Genomic DNA, 26,440 nt, shown 5'->3' with positions numbered 1-26,440 from the left:
TCCACCTCTTCGTCACTTCCCCCAACAATGCCCTTTTCGAGGCTTCAATAGGGGGATACCTGCAAAGACAGCACCATTAGAGGCTTCAGCAGCAACATGCCTGCCAATCCTTCTCCGGCGAGGCGAAGGAGTTGGCTGACAATGTTTAGGTCCCCAGGGGTGACGCACTACCCAAACCCTCCCCCTCCAGCCACGGTAAACCACTTTAATATGCCCTTGGTGGCACACAATCAGCTAATAGGTCTTATCGTGTTTCACCTTTCCAGATGGAAGAGCATCAAGTCTGACCAATGTGTGCTCCAGATTGTGGAACACTGATATTCCCAACCCTTCCTGTCCTGTCCCCGAGACATCTCTCCAGTACCACATCATTTCCCAGAGGTCCACTTGCCCATGCTCCGCCGAGACTTTGAGGAGTGCTTGACCAAGCGAGTGATAAAAAGGGTGTCTTCCTCAGAGATTGGGGCCACTTGTTCTCCTATTATTTTTCTAGTGCCGAAAAAGGGCCTTCGTCCCATTCTGGATCTTCATCCTCTGAACAGTCTTCGGAAGTTCGAAATGTTCACCCTCGCCCAAGTTCTGTCTGCCATCCAGGAGACTGAATGGTAGCAGTGGGCTTGCGAGACCCACTCTTCCATATTTCTGTCCTGCAGTCCCACAGGCGTTACTTGTGGTTTCGGGTAGGCCATGAGCACTTTTTAGCTCTCTGTGCTCCACATTGGTCTCACCAGTGCACCTTGGGTGTTCGCAGTTGAGCTGCAACCACCACCACCATCACCCTTGTAGAGGTTGGGAATACCAATCTTCCCATACTGTGACATCTGGCTACTGAAGACAGACTCGCCCTAAACAGTCATAAGACAATGACCCACCTGTTAACATTGTTGGGTTTCTCCAATGTTCCGTAGTCCCAACTGACTCCCAAGGTAGCCTCTTGGACTCCAACCAGGTGTTGAAGAAAATTGCGAATGTCTTGCAGTGGTGGTTGCTCTGTCTCAGTTGGAACAGCAGCAGAACCCTCTTCCTACCCCTTCCAGAGCCAATGTTCGTGACTTGCATCGTTGCTGGGTTGAGGAGATTATGTGGGAAAGGTGGAGCTCCTGAGAGACCTTTACAGCTGATGTTTCACAACCAGTCGTCTCCATGAAAATTATGTCGAAGCAGGGGGGGGGGAACTCTACTGCTTTCCTCATTGTCTTTAGCAGCCCTATAAATTGTATATAGCTCCCAGAAGTTCTTAGGGCGATTGTGTGGTGGGAGGAGTTCACTATAATTTTCCGTGTGCGTGCAGCAGTATACCACGTCTCTCAACCAACTGGTCATGGTAGGAGTTGGGTTGTGAGACCAGCATATAGCCACCCTACGCCTTGCCATGAGCAACCCCATGTCTGTTAAGCGTCTGATTGATTTGGGCAGAATTTTAGAGTATCCCAGTAGCGCCAGTGCAGGGTCTGGAGTGAGTTCATTTACAATTTCCCCCAAAGTCTTAAATATTGCAGCCCAGAAATTGGCAATCCCCGGGCACCGCCATGCCAAGTGATAGAAATCTGCTGGAGTGGCACCACACCTTTCTCAGTCCGCAGACTCCCTCAGTCCTTACCTATATAATCTTTCAGGGGTGTAGTATACCCTGTTTAGAAATTTGAAGTGAATTAGTCGGTGCCTGCCATTTAGTGATATGCGTTTTAGTACTTTCGCAACAGTAGCTAAACATTCCGTCCTCAATATCCCTCCCCAGGTCTGTTTGCCAGGCCAGACTGTGGAAACTAGCTGCAATAGCTGTTAGCATCTGCTGAAGCCATTTTGTTTGTGGCAGCCATTTTAGTTAGCCATGTGCTTTCTCCCTCTTCGCTGTTGACTGCCCTTGTATTCTGCTTGTCATGTGATATAGTTAACTCTTTCAGCACTGAGCCAGAGCCTTGCACGTGCTCATGTACCTACCTTAGACTGTAACTGTCAGGCTGTTCTAACTGATGTCAGCAACTCATTATTCCTGCTACTTGTTGACTGCATTTTCTGTATGACCATCTATGTGTGTAACTCTTCTCATGTGTACTTGTACCGCCTCCTTTTGAGCCCCTGTATGGGTATAAAGGCCCCTGGTCTCTGCACTCCTTAGACTGTCTCCCACAGTGGCCTGAGGGTACTGTTATTACGCAGTCTCCCTCATGTGAGGTTAATAAATACTTCTTTTTGATATTACAGCTTCCGTGCCAATCTCTTCTTTGTTGGGTTAAAGGACCAGGTGTATCAGTGAACCCCTAAAGGTTTTTATTTCTTCAAGACAAGCTTTAGTTTAATGGTTAGCACGGTATTCCTATGCCAATTTGTATAACCTGGTTACCATCCTCTCCGGCAGTTCTCCTTTTATCATGGTAGTGAGTGGAGCAACCTCGGGTGGCTCAGCAAAGTAATTCCCCAGTATTTCTTGTAGCAAATGCCTCATTCTATGAAAATGGAATCTGTGCAGTAATGTAGCATGCTGGCCCTGTGTAATCGAGTCATCCCACTTCTTAGCTACACCCTCCCCAAACAAGTCTCCAATCTTGGTGACATTGATGTCGCTCAGTGCCCGAGTTACCCCCCTATCTGTGCTTGCTGGAAGCCAACGACCCCACTCCAGAGGAGCCAGTGGAGAATATGACTACTCCAGCCTGCAACTTAAGGTAGTGCCAAGCGTGCACAGTCGAGTTAATCAAATCGAGAGTCCCAGTTCTGCGATTCGGGGGCTGAAATAAAAGCGCCGGCATTGGAAGTGGCGCTATAACAACTTTTTCAATCTGGAGGTGAGGTGCATCTACTGGGCCATGTATTAAAAAATGAGCGTGTGCACATCGCCCAACCCTAGAGTACAAAATCAGATCTGGCGCCCAAAGGCCGCCCATCTGGTAAGGCAGCGTTAAGATGTCCCATCGTACCCTGGCATGTTTGCCAGCCCAGGTCAGCCGGAGCGCTGTAAGAGTGCAGAAAAAAGGACCAGGGAGGACCATCTGGATGTAGTACCACCATCTTCATACCAGAGAGCCTACCCAATAGCGAGAGTGGCAGTCTGAGCCAGCGCTCCACGTCATCCTCCAACTTACTGATTGCGACTCCATAGTTTTCGCGGAACACTACTTCAACTGCTCTGTGGCGCTAGTGAGTGGGAATATAATTGATTTGTAGCAGTTGACCTTAAGGCCCGATAATGCACCAAACTGAACTCCCTCCCGGAGGACGGGAGACAGATTCCGTTTGGGGTCCCGCACATAAAGCAGCGTATCCCCTGCGTATGTCTAGCACTAATTCTTACCCCAAGAAGCGGAGACCTCTATCTATGGTATTCCCTCATTGCGCAGGCCAGAGGTTTGTGTTTGTAGACTTGCTGCATATTTTTCTGAATAGACCACAGCTGCGGGGTGATAGTGTGCATTTGGTAAAGTTTTCATGTTAATCGCAGCGCCAGTCATGAGCTGCAATTAATATGAAAACTTTACTAAAAACACACAATCACCCCACGGCCGTGCACCACTTAGTATAGAAATGCAGCAAGTTTACAAACACGGCGTGTGCTTTCAGGTGATTCTGAAAGCACATGCATTTGTAGACTTGCTGAATTTCTTTTCTTAATCGAGCGCAGCTGTGGGGTGATTGTGTGCATTTGTATTCAGGTTAATTGCAGCTTGTGACAGGGTCTGCAATTTACATGAATTCTTAAACAAAAGCACACAATCTGCCCCTCAGCTGCGCTCTAGTAACAAAATAAATGCAGCAAGTGCAGGAGCCACTTGCCTGTGAACGCGTGCCCTCTTTAATCCCACAGGCTGTCGTAAGAGGGACACTTACTTGCCGCTTCCTCGTGTTCTCCTCTTCACGGTGGTCTTTTCCTCTGCCCTCCGCAACCAGGACATGCCTGTTTTTCGCCCCACTCGGCTTTTGAATGTGACGGAACAAACGCTCTTGTGGGATGTTCTGTGTGTGTGCACGATTCACACACGGCACTGCGTCTTGGGGGGACAGGTGTGTGCGTGTGTGTGTGTGTGTGTGTGTGTGTGTACACCTTACAGGCTTACAGGAAACAGTGGTCTAGAGTAACTTGTTCTTCTGCATCCACAAATAAAAGCATCCTGTTGAGTTACACTGCTAGCAAAGGGTAAACCGTTGTCAAGGCATGCCTCGCCTTACAGACTAACCAGGGGAACTGACAGTGGCGTTTTCAATTCTTATGAAGAGGAACAAAGACAAAAATAACTTTTAAGGTAAGTACCCGGATAGAGCTTTGATAATGACAACCAAAATTATATATTTTTTCCCATGACAAATCGGGATCTCCATCCAAGTATTCTGAATGGAACCAATTCATAATACCTCGTGCCACTAGGCCTCCGCCTTCTCCAAAAACATTTGTCACCTGATGACCCCTGTAGTTTTCTTGTATGTAAGGTGGATTTGTAGGGTGCTGCTTGTCACCCGTGAGGGTATCCAGGCGCTGAGGGGCCGAATGTAGTTTTGTGGTGAGGCTGGGTGTGAATCCAAACTGACTCTATGATCCCACAAGAAGACTAATTGAGTAGCCATCTCTTCAGCGTCTTGTGAATTCAAGAATTGGGGAGGAGGCCCTTATGTGTTTGGGGAGGTCATTCCAGTATTTGGCAGCTTGGTGGGATAGCGATCGACCTACCGTTCTGCACGTGCATGTGGGATGCTGAGAGAAGTTGTCTGGTCCGTTAGTGGAAGTGAAGCTGGAGATTAAGGTATGCGGGGTCCTGTGTTGTGTACTGAATTGAATGCATGTGTTTGAAGTTTGACCTGGCAGCACTTCTGGATGGGGAGCCAGTGGAGCACTCTGGGGTGTGGGTTCTGCGTGGAGGTCGAGGAGGAGTCTAGTGGCGGCATTTTGGATGGTTTGATGTCTGTATAGAAGATGGGTTAGGATGCCGGCATAGAGTGCATTGCCTTAGTCCAATCTGCTTGTGACTACGGCTTGCGTGATAGTACCTGTAGTGTCCAGTGGCAGCCACTTGAAGATTTTGCGTTACATGCAGAGAAGGTGACAGCTATGACCTGGGACCTCATTGTGAGGTTGGCGTCCAGCATGAGGCTTATGTTCCTAGCGTGGTTGGAGTGGGTCCAAGATTGACTGACCACCAGGTGGAGTCCCAAGGTGAACTATTAATCCCGAACATCAGCACTGCAGTTTTGTCGGTGTTGAACTTGTGGTAAGTTTTTTTCATCCATGCTGGTAATGCATTGTTTGAAGTTTGTGTGGTGACTGTATCATCTGAGAGCAGAGTCCCAGAGGATTCCTATACATGTCGAAAAAATGTGGGGTTGAGTGATGATCCCTGTGGGACTCCGAGATTAAGTCCTTGGGTTCAGATGTGAACTGCGAGAGCCTGACTCCTTTTGTTCTTTTGGAGAGGAGGGAAGATATCCATTTGAGTGCTGGTACTTGTATTCCCCCTGTGTGTAGTCTGGCAGTGAGTGTGTGGTAGGAGACTGCCGAAAGTGGCGGAAAGATACAGTAGGATGAGGTTAGCAGTACATGCTCAGTCGAGGATCGTGCTTATGTTGTCTTTGGCAGTGGTGAGGGCTGTTCCGGTACTGTGGATGTTTAAGAATCCAAATTGTGAGTCGGCCAGGAGTTTGGTGTTCTAGGTGATCAGAGTTTTCTGTTGATGGTGTTCTCAATGGCTTTTGCTGGGAAGGGGAGCAGCGTGATGCGTCGGTGCGCAGTCAGCTGAATATTATTTGAGGATGGTGTTGACTTCTTCGTGTTTCTAGCCATATGGGAAGGTGGCTGTCTTGAGGGAGGTGTTAATGAAAGTGAGTTCAGCGCTGATCGTGGCTCTTCCCAGAATGTAGATAAGGTGGGGGCAGTGGCTTGTGGGACCCCTGTATGAACTGTCTTCATTATTGCTGCAGTGTCCTCAATAGAGGGTTCCATGGTGTCAGTTGTTAGTCTTTGGTTGATGAGGTTAGCAGGCTGCAAATGTTGGTAAATATCCTGGTTTGCTTTTTTTTCTTAGAAGCAATCTGAGGTTGTTGTTGAGTTCTTGTGTAGGGGTGATGGTTTGAGTTGTGGATGTTTGATTGGTGAATTTCTTGACGATGACAAAAAGTTCCTTCCAGTTGGAGCTAGATTTGATTATTGGGATCAGGGCCTTTTTCTTGGTCTTTTGTTTGATGGGTGTCCGAGTACTGTCTTGTAGGTGTTTCCTCTGGTAGTTCTTCATTTCTTTTCAAGTTGTTTGCATACTCTGTTTGATTCTCTGAGGTTAGTGTTGTGCTAGCCATCTTTTTATTTGGATCTTCTGGGTTTGGTCTTTTTCGGGGTGCTAGGGTATTGAAGCAGGTGGTGACTGAGTTGTTGAATGGTTGTGTTGGTGAGGTTGTTGGTGGGGTCTAGGTAATTTAGTGGGAGAGCATTGAGCCATTCCTTTTCTGTGACTTTCTTCCAGCATTGGCTTAGTGTGTTGCCAAATTCTGTTGGGCTGGTTGGTGGCTGTGTTATGTGGCAGTGAACGATGAAGTGGTCATCATGTGAGTGAAGTGATATGACTGACTTTAACCATGTAGCTGGAGGAGATGGGGTCCAGAGTGTGTCCAGCGATGTGGGTGAGGCCTTGTACAAGCTTGGTGAGGCCGATGTTCTGAGACTTTTGAGCAAGTCCGTGGAGTTGGAGTCTAAGACAATCGAGATGAAAGTTGAGATCACCTAGAAATATGAAGTCTTCGGTGCCCATGGTAAGGGGTGCAGTGAGCGGGGTATGGTGAGCTCGGTGAGGAGGTTGCTGAAATGGGTTCAAGGTCCTGGGGGCCGGTAGGAGAGGGTGACTTTAATAGTGGTTTTACTGTCCTTCTGAAGCTTGAAGTGCATGTGTTCCATAAAAGTGCCTTCTAGGTCAGTGTTAGAGGTACGCTGAATGGTGTCTCTGTATGGCAAGTCCTCCTGGTTTATGGGGTCTGTCCTGATGCAGGATTTTGTATCCAGGAGAGATGGCTGCGGTGATGTCCCACACCGATGTGGTTTTAAGCCAGGTTTCGGTGCGGAAGAGGAGGTCCGGTGCGATGGAGACAATGAGGTCCCAAATCTTGGTGGAGTGCTTGCTGAGTGAGCGTGTGTTGAGGAACATGTATGTGAGTGAGTCTGGGGTGCGGTGTGTGTCTTGAGTTCTAACTTGGGGGGGGTTCTCTCTGTGTGTGTGTGTGTGTGTGTGTGTGTGTGTGTGTGTGTGTCTGTGTGTGTGTCTGTGTGTGTGTGTGTGTCTGTGCATGTGATGGCAGAAGAAGTGGCAATGCTAGCAGGCAAAGATGCCCACCATGGGCTGAGGTTCAGGTTCAGCATCCGCATTGTTGGAGGCAACCAGGGTTGAGGGGTGGATCAAGTCAGGGCTCAAAAACTGACACAGACCAAGATGCAAAAAGGAGCAGTAAGAGGAGCTAAAAGGGGCAGTTAAGCGGAACAAAGAATGCAAAAAGGAGCAGTTAATCAGACGGGTGGGGGGCAGATAGAACAGACGGCACAAAGAAGAAGAGCAGTCAGAGTCTGAGGCAGATCAAGCAGCTAACACAAAAAACTGCTGGAGACCAACACCAAGACTAGTCAGAAGGGCAAGGCGAGGTCAAGGTCGCACTGAAGCAGCCTGGGCACCTACTCCTGCACCTTCTTTCTATTTAGTTTTAAAGACAAATGTAACAGAAGTAGTAGTTCTATACCAATCTTGGACTACATCTGAGAAGAAATAAATGATGCAGGATCTAGCTACAGCTTCCGTCAACCTAGCATGCATCGAAAAGAAGTATAAAACTCCAGCTTGCATCCCTAACAAACTCAAAACAGAATCGGTGGTCTTGACAGCAGGGCAGCAGTGATTTTGAAGTCCTTCTGCAGCATGCACAGCTCCAGTGGACAGAGGGAATAAAATGGTACTAAGTCTGCTGCAAGGAAGTTTGCGCATTTCACCATGCAGTAAAAAAAAATCACAATCACGCCTGTAGTGGTGGCAAGGGTTGATCAACATCTGTGTACTGATTTGGCACCCCTAATTGCTAAATTACCAAAAGACTGGATAAAGGTAAACTACATTTTCCACATAAACATCTATTTGCACATTCTGGCAGGTAGGAAATTCATCTGCAGTGCTTCTCTACAGATGGCTAAAAAAAGCACCTCCTTCCAACCTGAGGTGCAATATAAGATAGTGGATGGTTGTAAAAAAAAAGCTTCTAATAGATGTCCCCTCCCCCCCACACTTTTTGCCCCCATTTGGACTACTTGATGCTGGTTTTCGACTGACAGTGCACTGAAGTCTGCTAACCAGGCCCCAGTGCGGTCTCTCTAAAACTGATGTATAAATTAACAACCCCAATTGACAAGGACGTTACCCCCCCACCCCCCTATAAGTCCCTAGTATACGGTACCAATGGTAACCAGGGCATGGGTGGCGAAGGGGTCACTAGGGCTTGCAGCACTGTTTGTGCCACCCTGAGTGACCCACATATACTACTGACAGCAGGCCTGCCATTGCAGACTACAGTAACAGTGGAAACTGCTCCATTGTGACTTTGCCCTCACCCTGTGTGGCAAATTCAATGCACTGCTTTTAATATGTCGGTCACCTCTGAGCCAGGAGTCAGGGTGCCTTATATTAAAGGTGTGGGCATGTAAGAATGATACCCACTGGGACACGGAGCTGCTGAAAGCAATTAATCATGCCTCTAAATTCCTTCTGGCGCCGTGCGGAAAATGCTGACATGTCCAAGAATAGCTTAAACGAAAAATTGTCCAGAGTCTGATATGCTTTGTCTCAAATAGCACATGCCAAAATCCGTTTCTTAACATCGAAGTCCCCAAAGTTTACAATGATAGTACGAGGTTACTTTTTAAGAGGCTGGACTGCTGGAACACTGAGCCCGTGTAATTGTGAGATTGATCTTCAGAGCTGCTGCTTCGGGACATACATATTTGGAGATGAGATCTGATACAACAGTTACTACCGATAGGCCATTTTCATGTCCTTCGGGCCCGCCGATTATACGTAAATTAGTTCTTCATGACTGATTTTCCGTATCGTTGTCCTTGATTTGGAGCTCTGCCAGCTCGGTTTGTAATTAAGTCACCTGGACTTTTTGATGTGTAAGCTGTCTTCAAGATCTGAAATCCGCTGCTCTGCGTCAACGATGGTGACGTAAGCTGTCCCATTAAAATAGATTGGGTCGGTTGGTGACAAGATCACCCCTCTCCAACCAGAAACACTACTACAACCTCATAATGCAAACTCAAATACCCAGCTTACTTGAAGCCATGGAAAGTTAGATTGCCAATTTCCTCTTCTTCATGCAGCAACTCAGTCAGTTAAGCCCACAATCGCAGATTTGAGGACCAGTGTGAACCTAAAGTCCCAAGGCACTAAGGAATGAATTGGTTGATATCTTAGTATACCAAAATGCTCCAGATTGTATCAAAGAGCGAAGTTCCAACGGCAGAATATTCAGGATATTGTCACTTTCCATACCTTGTACACTCTTTAACATCAGACTGTACATTCGCATCAGTCGCAGAAGCCATAATCTGGGGATTATGATTGGCCAACTAATTTAGTCTCCTCTTTGGTGGAATCAGGAGGCATAACTCTTAAAAGCCGCCAGCCAGCACATCGTAATGCAAATCTTCACCATACATTCATAGCACTGCAAGCACATGGCCAAAATAATCAATATCACATGCAGTCTTCACGTCTGGAAGGAAGGCTTTCATTATGGACTTATGGAGTTCAAGGGCATTTTTTGGGGGGCCTTAGATATTTTCTTCTGCTTCTCATCGGGCAGGTATCCTAGTGGTAGCACTGCTGCTAAGTTTTATTTTAATGAGCAAGGTTGTCATCTTACAACTCTGTTATGGGATTGGTTCTTTAAATGGTACTGTTCCTTATAGAGGTGAAGAATAATTTGAGATCGAGCTGCTGACCACAAATGGCCATGCACAGCACAAGTGCTACTGACAGATTGCAGGGGTTGTGGCCTTTCACAAATGAATTTATTTTACACAAAGGGACTGTTTGGATTTTGCCACTCTTCCAGGGGCTCAGAAGTGATCATTGGCAGGAGAACTAGTCTGGGAGAGTAGGACTATTGCTGAAGCCAAAGTATAATTTCAGTTAATGTAGCAAAGCAATGAACAGCATAACCAAGTTAAGTTATGAAAGCGCAGAGAGCCCTGGGTTGCTCAACAACGCTACATATTTAAAGGCCACTAGTGTCTTCTATTGACATATTTATCTTGTACACGGAAGAATGAAGTAGAGCTTGAATAAGTCAGACACCCCTACAACACCAAGGACATTTGCTACTCACGAAAACCATGTTCTTGTTTGCCAATTAGTCAGCATGTAGCCAGGTGGCTCAGGCCTGCACATGGAGATCCAGACTGCTCACCAAGCACTCCATTCCAAAATGTCGTACTGTGCATTATCTGACTGTTTTATTCCTAACTCGTTTCTGGCCAGTCCCGCAGATGGAGAATCGAAATGATGGATGCTTTTGTAAAACAGATGTTTTCTTTTGCCAGCTTGGCTTTACAGTCTACAAATGAAGTTGGTCTGTTAAGCTGTCACATTCATGCCTTATGGGACCCTGTGTAAAACATTTTAAAGGCAGTAGGGCCACAGCACCTATCTTGGGGCTTTTGACTCCTGCGAAACAATTCCCCCATCACTTGTGCAGGTTAACAGACTATTCCCAGGTGTTGGTTGTCAGGTGCAGGGTCTCGGGGACACCACCATATTGTGGCACCGCAACAAGCAGGGCAGGGTGGGGGAAATGGATCTTCTGTCAATAGGCTTTACGTTTCAGAAGGTGGCAAAAGCAGCAGAACATCTTTCTACTACCCAAGCACCTGGCAGAGATCTGGTAGACCATGAGTGGTGGCTGCATTCTGAGGTGGCATAAGGAATATTTGATCAGTGGTAGAGCTCTAGCTAAACCCATTCATCTCCACCAAGAACATTCCAGTGATTTTTGCACCTTGGAGTTTACGCTAGTGCATTTGTTAGGAGAGTCATTCTGGCTGCACTTAAACAAGCGACTCCTGTACACCTTTCCAGCACAGCCTCCTCTTCCCCAAGGTCCGGAGAAGATTGTAAAAAAACAACCAGCTTTAAAGCTTATGACATCCTAATTTCCCTGGACTGGGCCAGGAGAGTGTGGTCCCTGGTACTTCGGAGCATGTGCATCTTTCCTCTGATCAGGCTACCACTGTGGGAAGACCTCCTATTACAGCAGCAGGGCAGGATCCTTCATTCAAACGTCTACATTTTACACCTCAATTCGTGGAGATTGGGCGGTGGCAATTGACTCCATTTGAGTTGCCATCTGAGATGATGGATATCATTGTTGTGCCTGATGCCTCTTTGAAATTCAGAAGTGCTGGACTCTGGGACAAGTTGTTACCTGGTGTGGTGCCTGAAAACACTGACCCCATTACAGGCTATGCTTTTGGGCGCTCTTTCTTTGGCCCAGTAAGGTCTTGCAGTGGGCACTGTAAAAGGAAAAGGTTGTTTGCTGCATTTTCCGGAGCAGCTGTTATGGTTTAAGGACCCTGTTGAGGTTTAGTGTCATTTGCATCAATATCTGCTACCTACCTATCCTAGAAATTCCCCTTTGAGGGTCCGAGAGCCTCCACAAGGGCAAAGGCTGCTGCAACGACTTTGGCATGAGGGGTAGCTGTTGGTATTTCCTGGGCAGTGACGTGAGTGTTGTGTATACCTTCATGTAGCACTTTTTGATCCGAGTCCTCTTCTAGGCCTCCCTCCACCTTTGGGAGGTACTGTTTTGGTATATGTTCTAAATGTGAGAAATCTGTAGTTGGGACTAAACATCAGAATTACAAGTTCCTTACCTTCGGTAATGCTCTTTCTAGTAGATACGCTAACCTCAGATTCATCACTGCCCTTCCACTTCTCAGTTCTACAGAGCAGCCTGTATTTACTATCTTTAAAAAGTCTGTGTTGGAGATCAGAACACTGTAACCAATAATTGTTTTATGCTCTTTGTGGAGAAATGGAAAAAAAAAAAGAAACTGACGTCCCACAAGCAGGGGTGGCACTAATATATATGTTGCCCCATCACTTACGGAAGCCAATGCATTATCCTACAGTAAGAGTGAAAATGGAGCGGTTTACAGAGCAGATGCATACTAGTCTTGAGAGAAATGCAAGGGATTGCGATGTCAAATTAGAAAGAGTAGCTCAATTGCATACTTTCTCCTACCAATGGGAACTTCACCAGGAGTCAACCTGCAAGTCTCAGGTTCTCAAACTGTTTTCTGGTGAAACCACGCACCACATGCAATCCAAGACTAATAAAAGATTGTACACCTTCAAAGAGTGCAAAATCCAGCTGCTCAGACGTTACTTGGCCTGCAGAGAAGATGTCCCACAACCAGTGCCATTCATAGACTGCACTGTTTGCCAGTGCCAAAACGCATTGAGTTTAAATCCCTTTGTATAGCTCATAGAACTCTAAATCTGCAGGACCAGGATATGTTGGTGCATCTCCTTACACCCTGTGTTCCCACTCTGTTCTTACGTTCAAGAGATCAACACTTGGCTGTTGTCCTGAGAACAAGAAAGGTCTGAGCAGGAGGGCGATTTTTCCGGGCCCTAGCCGCTCAACTTTGGAACTCTCTTCCCATGGGCATCAGGAGCATCAGCAGTCATGCCCATTTCCGCAAAGCCATTAAAACTTACCTATGCGCCTGAGTGGCCATTATGTTTGCTACACGGTTTTCTTTGCAGTTCTGCTGCAATACGCCAGGACGCCTCTTTGCTGGGGCAGCTGTGCGCTCTACAAATTGGCTAACATAGCATGACCTTTGAGGCGATTGCTTTTGTTTTTGAAGAATAATGCAGTGTAAAGAAGTACTCCTTCCAGTTTAACGCTGGGAATCACATATGGGTGTTTGGTGGAGGCATACTTTGCTACTGTACTGCTTGCACAAACTACTTTTTGTCCCATTGTTTTGGCAAGCAGGGCCAGATCTTACTGACCCAGTCTTAGCACCTATTTTTATTAGTAGTGGGAAAGTGTGGTGACATTTGGTTGGTTAAGATGGCAGATGGATAATGACTTTGTATTGTGTGAATACCTCTTACATCTGTCAGAAGGAAACGTGTTTTCTCAAAGGTAGCCCTTTCCAAAATGAGCGCTGTGGGATATACATGCGTTACGATATCCCAATGTATGCACATGCTAAAGCAGCCCTCTTCCGATTGAGTTTTTTTGTGTTGATGCAAGTCAAAAATTACCTTTGTGAGGTGTATGCATTGTGACGTCATGGTGCACTTGCACGCCACCTGTTTTTCTTTTCACTCTTAACTGCCAAACAATCATTTGCAAAGCCAGTAGTTTGACATTTGCATTTTAAAGGCAAGACTGATTGGAATTGCCTATGCTTTTTTTAGGTCTCGCTTGACCCAGCGCATGCGCTGGTCTGGCGAGACTTTTTGTGAGGGCTCAAAGTGCTACCACTGTAGCCCAGAGCTACAGTGCACGGGCGCGCGTACCTCACTTTCGCGGCCGCTTTGATGTTTGATCGCTTTCACTTTCACTTTGGCGGCCGCTTTGATGTTCTCCGTGAGCCAGGTTTTTTTTCCTGTTTATTTCTTCTATGTAGTAATGGTGGCACCCGTGCGCCGCCATTACTACAGAGCAGTAATAAACAGAAACAAACATTGGCATAGCCAATAGGTCTCGCTTTTGGGACCAAACCAGTCTTGACCCTGCCCCAATGGGAACCGTGCAGCCCAAACTGCCAGGTCATGTCCTACCTAAACAGGAACACAAGCAACCTATAGCTTGGTTCCAGTGACGTTGTGCAGAGGACCCACATCTGGGCATACCCGTTGAACTTAGGGCGACACATTGAAGTATTAAAAAAAGTGATGAATGGCATGCTTTAATTAATCTTAGCCACTTGTTGTGGGGCTGCATCCCAGTCCATTGTTATTTTAATATAGTTGACTAGAATGTTTAAACCACCCGTTTGGCCCTGGTGCTTTACTGTCACATTAAGTGGTGAGACTAATACCTTGCATGAAACAAACTCACTTCCTCTATTTTAAAAGGAAGCCATGGGGTTGTGTGATTGGAAGTCCATGAGGGTGCACGTCTTTGGGGAGTGAATTTGTAAACTCCTCCAATACAGATGCTGGCTCAGCACCACAGTAGTTTGTGATGTGTATAGGACCACTTTTAATCCTCATGGGTTCTAGTTCTTAAACTACCTTCACCATCCTCATCTGACCAGGGATCTAAGCACTTATCTAGTATGCCTCCTTTATGATTGTCAAATGTCTGTAAGTAGTGCAAATACTGCTTGTTTCTGTATATTATCAAACGATATTTGAGTAAAATACTCACTGGATTGTTAATTAGCTATCTATTAGGTTGTTGCTTTTGGAGTCTTGCTTTTCCTTTTCCTTTTGTTTTTGACCCCTCTCCATGATGTTCCAGACGCTCTGTGGCATCCTTTGGTCACATGAGCGCATTCCAATAAGTGTATACTAACCAGCACAATTTAAACTCTTCACCGACGCTACATAACACTAGCCCAGTATGCCTCAACAATCAGGTATGTTATCACAAACATTCCAGACACCTCTGCTTATCCAGCTCCTACTCGCACACATCCCACGCAATCGGAAAACCACATCTGGTGGTCGAGCCTTCTCCCACATTGATTCTAAAACATGGGATAACCTGCTGCCACAAACAAGAGCCTCCTTCTCACTTCTTGATTTCCGCAGCAAGCTGAAGACCTGATTTTTGATTAGTCCCTCTAGGCCCTAGGTTTGGCTTGACTAGCACCTGCTTAGAGCCAGGATGCCCTCCCAGGTGATAGTGCGCTTTACAGATCCGCATAGCAAAACATTGTCTATTATTTTCAGCTGTGCAGGTCCACATTCGTTGACCGTGAGAATGTAATGTATTTGGATGTTGGTACTTAAAAAATCGTATTCTTGCTCACATGCATGTAATATCTTTAGGACTGATACTAAAGCAGTGGAATGGAAGAAAATGTTTGCCCGTTCTTTGATGGTACATTTATTCTATTCCAGAGTGCCAGAGAAGTATCTTTTCAACAAAGCTGGGTTTGTTGCGTAACAAAGTATTTTTTTCTTTCCCTCTTCTGTGGCACAGAGTGGTAGTGGAGGGATTCAAGTCATTGTATTGAATGACAAATATAGTATCCGAAACATAGGTTACCACTATTTACTTACTAAAATAAGTAGGTATGGAGTTAATAACAGTAAATATATACTTACTGTGACCGTGTAATCTATGTTTTGGATGCAGTATTTTTGTAGGTCGATATTTGTGACCACCGTATACAGACATACAACGATATTGCAGATGTAAACTGTAAAAGCTGCATGTCAAGGCTTTGCACACAACTGGCAGGCAGCAAAATGTAATACTGCAATTAACAGGGCCATTTTTCCTTAAGTGTGTTCCTTTGTGTACATAATGCAAAACCGGGTTTGACCTCTACTTTGATCCAGTGTTAGGACCTGCATCAATTGATATAATTCTGTATCAGAATAATTGTCCTTTTTTTTCTTCTTCCGTCACTGTAGAAAACAAACTATGAGAGTATACAGCAGACAGCACGAAGCATTGCAGAACAAGCACATGAGTTGGCCTATGACCCCAATTACATGTCACCTTTTGCACAGTTTGCATGTGACAATGGATTGAATGTGAGAGGTATGTCTTTGCATGTTTATCTCATATGCTACATTTGCAAATAAAAGAGCATAACTTATAAATTAATGTCTAGTATAGGTGGCTACATAGAAGGACTTAGAAATCGTGTGCTTTTTTACTTTGGTTTGACAAAATTGATTGTATAATTGTAAAGACTCCATTCTGATTAAAGAGGGTATCTAGCGGTTTATAGGCCTTCTACTCTCCCTTCTTGCTAATGGTTTTGATTGGTCCCTTTCCTTTTTTACATTTATTTTAAGGGTGGTGCTATCCTTGTATAAGCTTCCCTGCCCACAACACATTTTCAACCGGTGTTAAAAGAATCTGTTCTCTTTCCATTTTGGGGCTGCCTTCATGCTTTAACTGTTTGTCGTCATTAGGCATTGTAGGTTTTTATAATTTTAGATATCCAATTAGTTAAAAAAAAAAATTGAATTAGTGCTTAAATTCCTCTAGTCTTTGATAACACTGTAAGAGCGAATCAGGACAAAAGCTGGGCCATCCACTACAAAGTGCTGGTATCAAGTTGGCAAAATCTTTTAGTACGGTCATAGTGTTTCCTCCAATGCACCTCTGTTTAGGAGCGGGAACCATTCGCGTGCAAGTACATCCTAGAAGGAAAGAGGCAAGTCAAAAGATCTGTGGCATGGAATTACCATTTCAGGTCTAGACAAGGTGGCATACAGGGGTGCTCGTGCCTTAAATCTCCACAGAATAATATTGGAGGCAGGTGGTGCTAGATCAGGCTCTGGGATACAAAGTCATTATGGATATTGTTTGGCCTATGACCTCTCACTGAAATCAAATGTAATTTGTTTTATTATACTTGGCCACTATCATTTATAGAATTCTGGTCAAGGTACCTTTCCTGAAAGAGATGCTCGTGCTCTGGCATGTGATTTAGAACATATTTGATAACGTTATAAAACAGGTAATTGTATGTCTGTTATTTTATTTCCAACCTAGGGGTACCTTGCTAAACCAAGAGCTGTGACTAGTAATTGCTTATCTAAACAGTTTAATTATAAAATGTGTGTACATATTTCTTTCACGCTGTTACGCTAAGATTACTTTAACAGAAGCATACTTTTAGAAGTTGATGCCCCTCCCCCCCCCCCCCCCCCCCCAATGGGTTGAGAACCTGGAACCTGAGTCCTGCACTCAGTATTTCCACAACCGATTATCCTTGCCCCACACTTTTCTTTATTTTATAGCTGTTATTCCCCTTTCTTTATTTTCGGCAACTGGTACTTTAGTGTGCTGCTTTGAAGCCATGCATGAAAGGCAACAAGCCGTTTATAGCCGCTAACACGTATACTTACGCTGTTGGCTGTCTGTCAAAAATACATCTGATGCATGCCTCCCCTCTTTTTACCTGTTTGGGTAAGAAGTCTTGAAAGACATTTGACATGCATGCATGCAGAAAAGATGATCTGTACTATCGCATTACATAGGTGGCAAGCCTTTGAAATTTCGCTTTTTGAGCACTGTCCCATACTGGCAGAGGAGGCAATACACCTCCGCCCAGGATGTGCATTGTTTCTGGTCCAAGAGCAGGGGCTCTCTACCCAGCGGTCCAGAAACATGTCTGGTGATTTCTGGCTGCCTACAGCCAGTCAGAGACCACACTCCGGATACATGGTAAAATAAATTCCACACAGGCATCCTTGGGGATTTATTTAAAGGAGTAGTTTGGTACCAAACATTCCCGTATTCAGTGAAGTCATCCTGGTGCTCTAGAACTAGAGTTGTCTAGTTCCCAGCCCATGTACTCTTTATGGCTTCCCTGGCACTTGGGAAATGGGACTTGTCTGCTAATGCAGATATGCCCTCACCTGTAGTAATAGTGCATCCCACCTTAGGGCTGTTAGGCTTGCTAGAGGCATGACTTACCTATGATGTCAGACAGTGGTAGCTGGCATGACACCCAGCCAGGGTGCCTTATCGACTTTGTCATTGTCTCCCTCACAGGCTGCATGGGCAGTGGCATTGTCTCAGTGAAAGGGGTCCCAAGGGACCCTCTTCAGCCTTCAGGTACCCAGGGCACCATGTACTAGGGACTTACAGTGGGCAGAAATACTAATTGGGTGTTTGTTTTAGGTGAATGAGCTCTGGCACAGGGGACATGGTTGGCAGAGACCCTGTGCACTACATTTGAAACCACATTAAAACCAGGCAAAAAGTAGGGCGCTAACCATGCGAAAGAGCTAAATTCTCACAGCACTGTAGAACACTTAATTACACCTTTGCTGGATGATGTCTTATGTGGGACAACGGGATTGTATTCAAGAGGTCCAAACCGCTTCTGTCGCCAGACCTTATGTTTCTACGAACTATTAGAGCGTCAAGCCATTCGATTGATGATATAGACATACTTAACACAACATTCGTCTTGGTTAAATGCTTACTTTCCACCATGTCAAGGTTAAATAAGAACACAGACAAATAACCAAAATAATGTATTCTGAATTGATGTCCTTTTACCTTCTATGTTCATAAGGAAGCGAGTGGGATACACACCTTGATGCACATAATCTATGTCAGACATTCCTAGTCTTATGTGAGAAATTCCAATTTCTCATGATATTTAGTATATAAAGACTACCACGTGTCAAAGGTCCTCGCCCAGATTATTACCCGAGATTTTGCCAGAGACTGTTTTGCCTACTGCCAGCACACCTGGAACTTTGCAGATGCTACAGCTCTCCTGAAACTGATAAAGCAGCGTCTTTGTCCTTCGTAGAGGAACACTGTCTTCACATTTTAAAACGTGCTAGAAATGTTAATTTTATTCTCATTTTTGTCGTCTTACAATTTTTATAATATTGTGTAATTGTTTGAGACATACTGAGAAACCGATTTTGTGTAGTAATACTTTGACTCAAAAGTTTGTTAATCTTAGTACAGTGTGTTATACTGTGAATAATGAAATAAGGCTTGTTACTGTTACCTTGGTGCCCCTGATCCCCTTACGGAATTGGTAACCCAAAAGCAGTACTTCAGTCTCAATTACACATTGATTAGTATTTTGCAGGGGCTACAATAACCTTTCACATTCGTCACCAACTAAGTTCACACATTTCACCTGTGGGTGGGAAAACGCACCATGTAGTGTTACGCCAAAGTGGCTATTTACGCAATACACTCTGGTGATGGTGAGCTTGTTTTGTCATACTCCCTAAAGTGCACCATCAGAGTCCATAAAGCTGTTGTTTCCCAACTGGAGGTCTGCCCACAGGTATACACCCTCGCCAGTTGGCCCAGCTCAGCTTCTCCTTAATGCCAGCCATCACCATTCCTCCCCTGAAGGCCTCACCAGTGGTGCCCCACTGTGCCATCTTGGGAGCCACCAGTGCTGTCTTCCAAGCCATCAAGTTCTAAATGCCAAGCACAAACATTGGAAAAGAAGTCTCAATAGAGACCGCTACTTAGGAACAAATACTTTAGAATAAAAAACTCATGGTTTATTCAGGTAAGGCTCAGATGACATACAGATACCAGACATTGTCAAACATGATGACACCAAAAGCAGTGATGAAGTTAACCACTTTCTGCCAGCAAGCACCGATGGCCCTTCAAATACCAGTGTATATGAAACCTCCCCAGAGGTTGGCTTGGAGTGTGCATTGTGCCCCATATTGGCAGAAGCGGTCTCCTTCGCAACAGTCTTGAATAATGGCCCTGGAAACACCTTTCTGCACAAGAAAAGAACAAGACAAACATCCAAACTGATTTTGAAGGTGCTCCTGTTCAATCTTAGTTGACTTTGAAGAAACCAACTTCTGCCCAAGTGGTGAACAGTCTGGTCACTCACAGACTTAATCAAGCCTCTATGGGCTCAAAGGTTTTTTATTTTTTTTTATTTTTTTAACACATCTGTCCCCAGAGTCTCTGGTAGGACACGCATCATCCTGTTCTAAGCAGAACTCGGAACCTTTCCCTACGGTTTCCCCTGATCATGAGACTACAGAGACAGAGGCTGTCAAAGTTTCTCCTGAGATAGCCTGGCTCTTCACTCCACTGATGCGTCCTACCTCCTTGCTTGCTAAGTCCATGTCCTGTGGAAAATGGCTTAGACAATTGTGACAAATATTTTGGACCATTTGCGAGACCAATTTGAGGAGGTAGTGTGTGGTGGCCAGGATGCAGCTTAATAAAGCTTTGGGTCACCATTGGGCACGGTAGACTTGGTGGCATGCTCCATGGTGCCCCCTGTCTCTGTTGTGTTCCACTGGGTTTTTGAGGGATATGCAGGCCCACCTGCTTGATATGCCAGTCAATAGCTCCCGCCTATTTGAGGGATGAAGGCTTATTCGGCTGTTAAGAGGTTCAAGCAGGGGTGGACTACTGCACATTCCCTGGAACTGGCCTCCCCGTCTGACAATTTCATAGGAGATCATTTAAACTTTGCAGGTGCTCCAGGGACATGCCCTTTCAGCAGCGCCAGCTGTCTTTACCAGTGCAGCAGCCCAACCAGCAGTCTTCATGTTTAGCGTCTTTGACCCATCCCGCAAAACTATGTAGATCGCTGCCAATGGAACATGTGCGATCTTTGAGAGGGAGGATATCTTCTGAATTAGCAGGCCATCACAGCAATTGATGGTGTGCCTGGGTGGCATATTGCTCAAGGCATATGCCTAGGCTGGTATTTAGAGTAGAGAGCCACCCACTGGTGCAGGAGAGCTGTTTTGACTTTTCTGTCTGGTGTCTGGACAAAATTCAGAGAATGACTATCTGCAGATAGGAATATCCACCAGAAAGATCGCAACCAAAGGTAAATTGGATGCTTTAGCTTGGTTTTCTATTCCTCCTCTTAGAGCTTTAATCACCCAGGCTATTTTTGTAGAATCCTCCTAACTTTCAGATTACCTTGTAGCAAAGATATGTTCATTTCTCAACCATATTTCAAGTTCAGCCACTTAGTCCTTCATAATTATGGAATGCTATAGATTTTTTTTTCCATACGTTCATCAATTTCACCTACAAACAGTTTTTATTCAGTTACCTTAGCTTCTCTCCTGCTTGCTTTGCCGCATAGCATCTCTGGCTGTCATGTACGTTGAATACATGTAACATAGCCCAGTATTTAAGCACGCACCTGTACTAGTGGCCTCCAGACCTCTACCCTATTACAGTGACCCTAAAAGTGCCTACTTATCACTCTTACACCAATCTGATAGACTTCTAGCTGCAGATTACTTACCTTTGAATTTCTTGGCGCCGGGCTGGATCTGGAAATGTTTGCGTGAGCAGTACCTCTGCGCGCCGTCTAGTAGCTCAGTTCGGCTCCATGTGACGTCCGCATCGGTTAACCTATTTAGGTCCCAACCACTGCGGATGCCAGTTCTTTTCTTTCAGCACCAGTTAAGCTCTGATTTGGAAAAAAACGAACCCTCTGTCTTTTTTGATAGGCTTTTTCGACTTTTTGTTGAGTGATTTTTCTTTTGTGTCTACGATGTCATCTAGACGTACACGGTTTAAACCTTGTTGCGCCTGTCACCGCACCATGCTGGTGCCTGACCCCCACCTCGTCTGTTTGTAGTGTCTCGAGAGTGACCACGACACTAAGTTGTGCTCTGATTCCCGAACCATGACTCTGAATGCCTTAAGGAAGCTAGCTTTGAAGCTCCTTCAAGCCGGGCAGTCGACACTGTCCAGCGAGACTCTGCTGAGGTACTGTCCCGTTCGATGGAAGAGGTGGTCGCGGGACCGCTCCAAGTCCTCTTCACACTGGAGGTATTCGGGGAAGAGGCACCTCGTCTTTCATCCACAGGTAAGGACCACTGGTGCTCTAAACACGGTTCTGCAGAGCCAGAGCCAGATTAGACTTTGCGCCTCCCCCTATTTCTGAGAGCCGGAGTGACTCCCACTTAAATGAAAGAATTTTACGAGGCCATGCGCCACATATTTGAGCAGGCTGATCCTCTGTGGAGCCTTTGGGCCTCTTATGGTTTTTGTAGGGTGCCCCATCGGGTTCTACACAGTCGGCTCTTGCCACGGCACTGCTGGGGTCTCATGTATCCGATTCCAAGTAGACGCTGGTCATGTAAACGCAACCTTCCCCGGCGTCGGACCCGAAGTCAGTGCCTTCAGCGGAGTCCCCACCAGCCCCATCCTTATAGCTGGCGGGTCGGTCGACGCTGGCAGAGCCCATAGGTTCTACGTTCTTGCCTGTGCATTTTGAGGACATTTCAGTCATGGGTGAGGATTGGAAGGGGTCTATGATCCCTTTAGAATAACCTGTAGACGTTCCTGTGGAACGGTTGGACTGGTATGAGGATCTTGGAGAAGCCAGTGTACTGAGCATCCAGATACTGATATGGTCTCGGACTGTGGCTACGGAGCTGGGGGCTTCTTATATCATGGTGGTAAGGAGAGCAGCAGAGGTCATTGGACTGGAGCCGCCCTCCGTGCTGGTGGGTACTAATCTCTTGACCGAGGTGCTTCAACCTGAGGCTTCCATGTCTGAACCCCTATTGCCCTTTAACGAAGCACTAACAGATGTCCTTCTAGGCATTTGGTCTAACCTAGCACATGGGCTCCTGTGAATAGGACAATTGCATGCCGCCAGCGCCCAGCCCTGAGAGCTTGGTGGTTCAGCCTTCAACATCCCATTGCACATTCCCTTCTGCACCTCCGGTTAGGGAATCCAAGAGGCTGGACTCACTTGGGAAGAAAATGGTTTCTTCTACCAGCCTGGCATTGCAATCTGTGAATACCGCATGCTTATTGGGCAGTTTCTCCCTCACCCTTTGGGAGACTGTTGCGCAGGTGTTGCCACAGGTCCGGGACGTTCTCTTGCTCCTGAGGCGGAAGCCGGGAGCTAGTCAGCTATTGTAACACATTTTAAATTGTTTTGCCTGTACTTTAAAAAAAATTAATATTTTACCTGCTTATTTGCACCTGACGTTTGTATGAGTGACTGAATACACCCACCTAGTGCCGCACCCTTCGGGGACCTCTTAGTTTCCTCGAGCCGAGTTGGGCACTCTGTTTACCGGGACCTAGAGGGGCCGATCCACTACAGCGGCCATCTTGGGGAGGACGAGGTTGCCGCGCTAGTTGCTGGGAGGTAGGGCTGGACACGACGCGAGAAAACTCATAAATTGAAACGGTCCATCTACGCGCTAGCGTACGCGTTTGCGGACGCGCCTTAGAGCGCCGAAGGAGCGCCTAAGGAAAGCCCGTCCGTGCCAGTCCGGACTAGGACGGGGCTCAGGGCCATATTAATGGAATCCCCACCTCCTAATACCCTCAGTTACAGTGGTGATCTGCTAAGGACTCTTAGAGGTGATGTGAGGTCCATTTGTCCGATAGAGACCTTACCAGAGGACGTAATATCCTTCTGTCCCCATTGCAAGCCTTTAAAGCTAGTGAGAGCTAATATTACCCGTTTTACATTCGCCCTGTTAAACTGCAGATCTCTCCCGAGGCACGCCATGGAGATCCATTTGATCCTAGAGGAACGAGGCCCAGACGTACTCTTTTTAACTGAGACTTGGCCGACCTAGTCATCCGACCAGGATATAGTCCAGGCGCTCCCGTCCAATTATTTGATCACCAGACAGGATCGTCTAATGGGGCGGGGAGGAGGTGTGGCAATTAGCTATAAGAACATCTTTAGATGTAGAACCTCTGAGAGTCCACTTACAGAATGTGAGAGCCTTGGCTTCTCCATATCCTGTTCGCCCACGTGTACTTTTTCAGGGATTTTGGTGTATAGACCCCCGGGTGATTACCGTGACTTCTGTAATAACCTTCTAGATAAGATTTCGCTCTCCATTAGCAGTGCCCCCAATTTCTCCATCTTGGGCGACCTCAACATTCACCTTGATGAAGTCGATGCAGCTGCATCGCAATGTCTGCTCGATACCTTGGGAGTAGTACACTTGGAACAAATTGTGACAAGCTCTACTCATGTAGCCGGGCATCTACTAGATCATTGTTTTACTAACCTTGCGAACATTGTGTGTGATCAGCCCTACTTTGTTTCCTGGTCAGACCACGCCCTACTCTCCTTTGTGTGGTCTCCAGAAATACAGAATCATAGGGTTACCCTTTCAAAGAAAGTTGGCCGAGTTTGGTCTAGATTACCGGTCAGGGACTGGGAGGAAGCCCTGAAGAGGTGTCCGCCTATTCCCCATGAGGATCCAGTGGTTGCTAATGAAGCCTTTGACAACTGGCTTAATTACACCTTAGATGCCACCCTCCCAAAAAAAGAGATGCGGCATCGGGAGGGTCATAATAAACAACCGTGGTACTCTGGAAAACTTAAGGAACATAAACAACTGTGCAAACGAGCAGAAAGGAAGTGGAGAAAGGACTTTGCACCTGTTGCAAAAACTGAATATAAAGCATCCCTCAGATCATACAAAACATTATTGAAATCCACGCAAGCAGCATATTACCAGGGTAAAATCTCGGAAGCAGCCAATGCCCCCAGAGAGATTTTTAAAATCTTTCAATCTCTGGTTGCTACTCCTAGGGCTACCAATCCTGCTCCGGACCCTCAAACATTGCGAGGACCTAGCCGTTTTCTTCGCGTCTAAAGTGTCCAACATCTACTCTAGCTTTGTGACAACTCCATATACTCCAGACGAAATGGAGAGTGGTAATGAAAGGTCGAAGGGGGGAGCCCCTAACTTATTTGGAGATCTCAAAGCCTTTCCGCTGTTAGATCTTGCTATTGTTGAAAGGCTCCTTAACAACTTAAAATCGGGCTCTCCTCAGGATGTTGCTCCTCCGACGGTTCTTAAGCAGGTTTCGGAAACAGTATGCCCGGTGATAACTCAGGTCAACGCGTCTCTGGCCTCAGGAGTAGTACCCCCCAACTGGAAGAAGGCAAAGGTCCGGGCCCTGTTAAAAAAACCTAATCTGGACCCGGAAGATCTGGCTAACTACAGACCTATTTCGCTGCTTCCGAGTCTCAGCAAAATAGCTGAACAACACGTTAATCAGGCCCTCTCTTCATTTGTTGAGTCTACGGGCTCATTACATTCAACCCAGACTGGATTCAGAGCCAAGCAAGGAACAGAAACTTCTCTGGTGGCGGTGGTGGAGGCGACTAGGGGTATTGTGGATTCGGGAGGCTGCGCTGCGTTGGTCCTATTGGACCTCAGCGCAGCCTTCGACACTGTAAACCACTCTCTCCTGCTGCATCGGCTACGTCTTGCAGGGGTCTCCGGATTGGCCCTTAAATGGCTCCATTCCTTTCTATCGGACAGATGCTTCTCCGTTTTTGAGGATGAGGTGTCATCGAGCCAGCTGCAACTGAGTCACTGCGTTCCCCAGGGATCATCACTCAGCCCCACGTTGTTTAACATTTACATGAGACCTTTGGCTGAGGTGGTGCTTCCCTGGGGAATCCAGCTTATCACCTACGCCGATGACACGCAGCTGGTTGTTTCTTTAGTGAGGGACGATGCCTTACATCAGGGGATCAACAATCTGACCCTGTGTCTCACCAAAGTCCTTGATTGGATGACCTCGTCTTTTTTAAAGCTAAATGGGGCCAAAACTGACATTATGCTGCTGGGCTACAAAGCCCCAATTAACCTGGACCCCTGGTGGCCGCATTGTCTGGGACCTCCTCCGGTGCCCAAGACCAAAATAAAAAGCTTGGGGGTCTGGCTGGACTCCGCCCTGAATTTCCAACATCGGGCTAAGAAGGTGGCCGCGACTTGCTATGGATTGATGCGAGTTCTAAAAAAAAGTCCTAGATCTTCTTCCATTTGAAGCTAGACACGCATTGGTCCAGTCGTTGATTCTTTCGCGACTGGACTATGCAAATGCTATTTATATGGGGGCACTAGCAGCTACCATAAACTCTGCAATCTGTGCAGAATTGTGCAGCTCGCTTGCTTATGAAAGTCCCCAAACGATGTTCAGCGAAGGCCTCAATTCGGTTGCTTCATTGGCTACCAATTCAGGAAAGGATTGTGTTCAAGACTATGTGTTTGGCACATAAATTCATCCACTATGTTGGCCCGTCCATTCTGGACTCCCTGTTTCGTCGCCATCAATCGGTTAGATCTCTTAGATCCAACCAACGAAATCTGCTTGTAGTTCCCAGGGTGAAATTGGCCCGGATGGGCGGCCGCCTGCTTTCTGCCCAAGCGGCCAAAGGATGGAATAAACTCCCCGACCACATCAGGCATGAATCTAATCATCTGGCTTTCAGGAAGCGACTAAAGACATTTTTGTTTCAATAATGTCTTTTAACGTTCTCTGGTCTTACAGCGCTGGGATGCTCTAGGGTAGCCATGCGCTATACAAGAAAGTACTCACTCACTCGCAGGTCCCGGAGTACAGAGGCGAAATGAAACTTAAGTGGGCCACACTGCAAAGGACATGGAGGGGGCCCCCCACGCTCTGGACCCAGTCAGGAGCTCACAATCCAGGGGCTCACCACCCATATACAGTGCCAGAGGGTGGACCCTGGAGCTTGCCCCCCACCCCCTCCCCCCCCCCCCCCCCTTCCCGCTCCGCATGGGCTGCGGGAGCTATTGTAAGGGCTGTGCTAGCGCCATCCTCCATTTTCAAGGGAGTCGTAGCGCCTTTTCTATCTTGTGAAAGTTCCTCGAGTGAAACGTGAAAAACATCAGTGGTTTGCGCCTGGTGGTTTTTGGAGTTTGATCCCGTGAGTTTAGTAGAGAGCACCTTGAATGTTTATAATGGAACTGTTTTCTGTGCA

At 46.4% G+C, this 26,440-nt stretch overlaps 1 protein-coding gene across 1 annotated transcript in view; it reads left to right on the top strand.

Annotated features, from left to right (window-relative positions):
• The window catches only part of PPTC7 (protein phosphatase targeting COQ7), a 136,071-nt gene that overhangs the window by 99,182 nt on the left and 10,449 nt on the right, over positions 1-26,440 (top strand). Inside the window, exon 5 of the mRNA XM_085636042.1 lies at positions 15,618-15,747. Within this exon, the coding sequence (XP_085492168.1) occupies positions 15,618-15,747 (130 nt within the window). The remainder of the gene's footprint in view (positions 1-15,617; positions 15,748-26,440) is intronic.

This window comes from Triturus cristatus, chromosome 11 (genome assembly GCF_964204655.1).
Source record: "Triturus cristatus chromosome 11, aTriCri1.1, whole genome shotgun sequence".
NCBI classification, from domain to species: domain Eukaryota; kingdom Metazoa; phylum Chordata; class Amphibia; order Caudata; family Salamandridae; genus Triturus; species Triturus cristatus.
The sequence above is the reverse complement of the archived record's forward strand: the minus strand, read 5'-3'. Positions and strand labels throughout refer to the sequence as shown.